General features: G+C 56.4%; 1 protein-coding gene across 1 annotated transcript in view; it reads right to left on the bottom strand.

The window, feature by feature from the left end:
• Positions 1-3,376: 3,376 nt before the first annotated feature.
• Positions 3,377-6,000, bottom strand: part of Sik2 (salt-inducible kinase 2) — an 86,424-nt gene continuing 83,800 nt past the window's right edge. Inside the window, exon 17 of the mRNA XM_013009487.1 lies at positions 3,377-5,863. Coding sequence (XP_012864941.1) covers positions 5,821-5,863 — 43 coding nt within the window. The 3' untranslated portion in view covers positions 3,377-5,820. The remainder of the gene's footprint in view (positions 5,864-6,000) is intronic.

Here is a 6,000-nt window from a genome sequence, read left to right as displayed (position 1 = left end):
CTGACCTCGCGCAGGGGTTCCCACGCCGCGGTTCCTTCCCGGCCGGCCACTCGGGGAGCGCTCGCCGTGTCCTGGGTAGGGAGGGGCCCCGTGAGACCGGGTCCCTCACACGCGTGGAGGCTGAGCCGGGGTTCTTCCTTAGGGAGCCCAGGCTGCCCCCCTGGGAATGGCCTATCCCAGGCCAGCGTGTGTGAAGGTGTTTTTTTGGGGGGTGGAGGAAGAGTCCAGAGGTTTCTTCAGGTGTCAGAGGAATCTAAGGCCTCCGTGGAAGAGCTGGTAGGGCAGAAGCAAGCAGCTCCTTGGGCCACGGAGTCAGCGCCCGTGGGAGGGTGGGCAGTGCTGCTGGCGGCTGGCGCTGCAGCCTCTGCTGTCCCTCGCCCGCGTGGAGCCCGTGGCAGAGGCCGCCGAGGCGGAGCGGGCGGCTTGCTGTGCGGCCTGCTCCTGCGGCCTGCTCGTGTGGCTTGCTATGCGGCCTGCTCCTGCGGGTTGCTCGTGGCCTGCTCGTGTGGCCTGCTGTGCGGCCCGCTCCTGCGGGTTGCTGTGCGGGTTGCTCATGGCCTGCTCGTGGGGCCTGCTGTGCGGCCTGCTCCTGCGGCCTGCTCGTGGGGCCTGCTGTGCGGCCTGCTCGTGTGGCTTGCTATGCAGCCTGCTCCTGCGGGTTGCTCGTGGCCTGCTGTGCGGCCTGCTCGTGCGGCTTGCTTGGCTGCAGAACCGGCCCGCCTGTTGTTCTTGCCTATACTCTGGGGCACTGGGCTTGGTTTTGGCAACACATGAAGATGATGGGGAAATTCAGTGGGAAAGGAGAAAGCTTGCAAAACAGTGACTGGAATGCGCTGTTTTTCCTTTTTTTGGGGGGTGGTGGTACTGGTGCTGGTGCTGTGACTTGAACTCAGGACCTGAGTGCTGTCTCTTAACTTTTTTTTTTGTTCAAGGCTAGCATTTGACTTGAGTCACAGCTCTACATTTGACTTTTTGGTAGTTAATTGGAGAAGAGTCCCATGGACTTTACTGCCTGGGCTGGCTTTGAACCATGATCCTTAGGTCTCAGCTTCCTGAGCAGTTAGGATTACAGGCACGAGCACCAGGCTTGGAGGTTTTCTTAAAAAACAAAACAACCGGGCTGGGAAGTTGGCTCAGTGGTAGAGCGCTTGCCTTGCATGCCTGAGGCCCTGGGTTCGATTCCTCAGCACCACATAAGCAAAAAGAAAAAAGCCGGAAGTGGCGCTGTGGCTCAAGTGGTAGAGCACTAGCCTTGAGCTGAAGAGCTGAGGGACAGCGCCCAGGCCCAGAGTTCAGGCCCCACGACCGGACCCAAAAAAAAAAAAAACAACCCACAGGCTGCTGAGGGGCCGGGAGCCATCGGGGGCCCCAGTGGGCTCGCTGTCTGCCTGGTGGTGAGAGGTGGCTGGGCAGCATGGCGTCCACAGCGAGGGCTCTGCTCGCCCGGCCCCACGCCGCCCGCCTGCGTCTCCTCGCCCTGCAGCCCCGGGCTTCCTCGGCCTGGGAACTGTCCCAGTTCTCTAACCCGGGCTCAGCAGAATGGTTTGAGTGAAACCAAATCTCAGCTGAATTTGCTGCCAGAAAGCAGCTTAATCCCACCCTTCATGCTGGGTCTGGCCCTCAAGTTGAACGGATGTGAGCGGCCGGGCACGGGGACCTGAGGGCACGGGGCGCCTGTCTCAGGGACAAGCGGGGTGCGCAATGTGAGCCTCAGGCGGATCCTGGGAGAGAGGCGCGGCCGTCACTGAGCGGCAGCGTCCTGCCGGCCCTCCTGGCAGCTCGGAGCATCACCCCTCCCAGCCCTACCTGCGGCCCGGCAGCTGGCTGGCTGTGGGGGAGCTGCTCTTGTGGCCCAGGGTCCTTGCCCAGACTACCTGGGCCAAGAGGCATTACTGAGGCCCAGAGGTCCTGTCCGCACAGAGCTGTGGTCAGCAGTGCTTCTGTCAGCGATCTGCTGCGGCGTGCGTGTTCTCAGGCAATCCAGAGCAAGGTGTTATTTACCCTGCTGACGTCAATGAGAACATGTTATCCACTGTCCTTCCCTGCGGCCCGGAGCGAGCGCCAGCGCGCAAAGAACACAGGGGCCTTCCACAGCTTTCAACCCTAGCCCAGCCCTGATCCTGCCCAGCCTGACGCGGCACCCCGCGCTGAGAAAAACAAGTTGGTTTTATTTTAATTCAAGAGGGTTGGAAACATAAAAACAGTACATTTTCCTTGCAGAAAATTACCCCATTTAAATTACCATTTGGTACAAATATCATTTATTAAACTGTATTTGGAGACCATTTTCTAACATTGAGTGACAGTTTCCACTTTCATTCGTTTGCACATTGGAGCTATTATGATTTGCACTCAAAACACCAAAGCTGTTGAATTCACCAGGTTTTTTTTTTTTGTTTTTTAGTCATTAAAAAAAAATAAAACAGCACATAGAGAAAAGAACTACAATTCATTAGATGAAGTTTCTCAGAAGCGGCTCTCACAGATCAGACAGCCAGCGAGACCCTTTTCCTCCCAGACTCAAAGACACTCGCCCTTCCTACAAAGTGCAACTGTCTCCATCACTTCCATTTCTTAAATTGCAGTCCTCAAGATTAGCCAGCCTCCTTTGCTCTTTCTCCTTTCAGAGAGTGGTGGAGGCAGATTCCTCTCCCCCCCCCCCCCCCCAGTCCTGGAGCTTGAACTCTGGGCCTGGGCACTGTCCTTGAGTTTCTTTTGCTCAAGGTCAGTGCTCTACCACTTAAGCCACACTTCCATTTTTGGCATTTTGGGAGTAGTTTATTGGAGATAAGAATCTCATAGATTTTTCTGCCTGGGATAGTTTAGAACCATAATCCTCAAGTCTCAGCCTCCTCAGTAGCTAGGACTATAGGCATGAGCCACCAGTGCCAGGCAAATTTTTTAATTAATTAATTTTTACCTGGGGTAGTGGCTTGTTTCCTTGACTGAGTAAAGCCTGAACTGATGTATAGACCCCATACAGCAAGTCCCAGCTAACTGCATCTACTATGGTAGCATTGTTCCATCTGGGGTCATATTGTTCCAGAAAGTTCTTATGTACCTAAAGCTTCTCTCTACCTACCCAATTTGACTCTGAAAAGACAGAGTATTCAATCAAAGCATGTTATATTTTGTTGTAACCCTGAAAGTGTCTAACGCAGACTCCTTTGTGTGGGACTTGACTGCAAAGCCACTGCTATGTCTCCGTCAGGATGCAGGCTGTCTGTGGTTCTGAGTGGCCTGCCCTGGGGTTGGGTCTGTGGACTTGATGATGTGGCTGTGCACCACGTGGCCCTTCTCTAAAGGAAATCACTGTGCAACTTGGAACAAGGAAACATACAATGGGAACCTAAACTGTAGATTATTGGACGGGGGTGGGGTGGTGGTGGGGAGACAAGTGGTTTTGTAGGGTCTGTGTCTCCCTCAACTTCTCGAGTGCAAGGACACCAGGACAGCCGCCGTTGTCACCTGAGGTGCCCCTCCCTGCAGGCCCCACGGCTGCTGGTTGGAAGGTGCAGCTGTGTGGACAGCAGTCATTCTCCCAGTACCTGGCCACAATGGGGGCTTTGTGGATACAGCTGTTGGCTTATGGAAAGAGCCAGGTGTGCTGAGCCAGATACAGCGGGAAGCCAGTCGACCCGGTGCTTTTCCTGACTTCCCTGCTGCGAGCGCTGGGCCTGGGCTAAGTCACTGCCCCTTCCCGCGGAGCCCAGCTTTCCTCCGTGAACGATAAGGACAGCACCTCCCGGCGAAGTGTGTGAGGATGAGCAGAGGTTGGGGGGAAGGCGCTTAATGTAAGAATAGAAGCTACTGCTCCTTTTCATGGACAAGTCAAGTCTCCGGGCAGAAACCATGAAAACGATCACCCGTGAAGTGTCTGGGCAGCTGCGTTTCTCAGTCTGTGTAATAGTATGCGTGTGAAGCTGCCAACTGTGTTCGAATTGGATAAGGTATGGAGAGGAGATAGTGGTACAACTAGCATGGCTAGGAGTCTAGAGTCAGCCAGGCTGCAGGTGACGGGGAGCGGAGCCGCCAGGGCCGAAGGGCGCTGGAAGGCCGCTGCCGCCATCTCCCCCGCGGCGCGCGGAGCCTGTCGGGAGGTCGGGACGCCGAGTGTGCAGGTGCACGTGCTGTGCAGGTGATTCTGCTCTTGCATCCCACAAACCACTCAGAAGATAACTTCTGCAAAAAACACCCCAAACCAAAAGAACTCCCAAAGAACAATTTCCAGAAGCAAGCAAATTCTCAAAGACCCTGCCTGTGCCGCCTGTGACTACCTGTTCTTCAGTCCTGACCTTTGACACCTAGGCCCCAGGAGACTGCGCAGCTGGGGTGACTGACGACGAGGAGGGGGCTCAGTGTAGGGGAACACGTGCAGCCCAGGGCAGCAATGGCTCCACACCTGCTCTGTTCATGGGGCCAATGACACTGCGGCTGTCTCTAACGAGGAGGAATGTGAGGAAGTTCTCTCGAGTGGGAATTTTCTTTGAGACAGGAGGATATTACGTGTCACTGTTGGTACGAATCTTACTGTCATGGAGGGCCGCGTGGCCAGCCAGCTCCAGGCCTGTGTGACGTGGCGAGGCCTGCGCAGGCGCGGCTCACCTGCCTTAGGCCGCTGGCGCACACACCGGGGCCCCTGGCCAGGCCACTGGAAGCTGCTGCTTCCCACTTTCCTGCAGTTTCTGGCTCCTCACCAAGTGCTCCTCTTCTGGGAACACACCCTTCTCCTCAGTTCCTAGAGCCAGGGGTGGGAGGGCTCTAATTTGCCCTGCCTTAGGGATAATGACACCCGCACCTGGGCGATGGGGAGCGGGGAGCCCTGGTGGTTGGGGTGGGCAGGCGGGGTGCAGGTCAGGAGGAGGCCGAGTGGAGGGGCTCCAGTCCCCATCTCCCTGCCGCTGGCATGCGGGACCGGGGGCTGAACTGTGAGGAAGAGGTCTGAGCAGAAGAGGGGGCTCTTGCTCACGACCAGCGGACAGTCCTGCAGCCACAGCTCCAGCCCCCCTGGGGGCCCTGGATCCCTCTCGGGTGGATGTGCGGAGTTGGCGCGGATGGCAGGCTCCTCCCTGTGCAGGGTGGCACGGGGCGGGCTCTGTGTGGCTTTCAGGGACGCAGATCAGTTGCATGTAAATACCGGCGCTTGCCCGCCCTGCTGGGAATTGCTCAATGACTGCATTTCCCCCAGAGCACAGAGTAATACCCTTGGACTTGAAAAACAAACACAAAAACACCCCCCCCCCACACACCCCAAACAAACAAAAAAAAACCAATCAGAATAAAAACAGTACCACACCTATTGCACTTTTTGCCGAATGAAATTGTTACCTCACTGTTCGTCTCGCCAAAGCGTTTTCTGTGGCGGCTGGCTCTCCGGCCGTGTGAGCACACACCTGTCTGTCATCAGCGTGTGCACGCCGCCCTGGCCAACAGACTGGTGGGCAGGTCAGTGTTCCAAAGCCTTCCCTGGGTCACTAGGTAGGAAACGAAGCCTCGCTCTGCAGGCAGTGCAGGTGGCGATGGAGCTCAGTGATGTTGCTTGGACTGAGCGACAGGAGGGATTGCGGCAGGGAAGGGCTGCGCTCGCGCTCAGTGATGGTCCGCGCCTGGCTGAGAGGCCGCGGCTGCTCTCCACATCCTATAGCTTCGGCAGCCTCTCCATGTCCCCTCATGCGTTGAGTAACTGTTCTGTCAAACTGCCTAGGTCTCCTGGGCTCTGCTGGGGCAGGTGGTGATGGCACCGTGGTGGCCGTGCCATGCCTGCAGTCCTGAGCTGAGCAGCCCACTGGGGGTGTGGAAGGCGGTTTCCTTTCGTCAATATCATGGCACTTCTGCAGCGATTCCAGAGAGCCTCCTCCTTAGTCTAAACAAATCAAGGCCTGGCTTATAACTGGCTTACTCCGCAAAGACTTAGAAAGATTAAAGATCTCAATGAGATGATCTCTCAAGTGAAGTGATGTCTGAATCTCACGAAATCATCAGTCTGAAGCACGAGGAGGA

This window comes from Dipodomys ordii, unplaced genomic scaffold (assembly GCF_000151885.1).
Source record: "Dipodomys ordii isolate 6190 unplaced genomic scaffold, Dord_2.0 Scaffold10, whole genome shotgun sequence".
Classification (NCBI taxonomy): domain Eukaryota; kingdom Metazoa; phylum Chordata; class Mammalia; order Rodentia; family Heteromyidae; genus Dipodomys; species Dipodomys ordii.
Note: the sequence above shows the minus strand (reverse complement) of the source record. Positions and strands in the feature narration are given on the sequence as shown.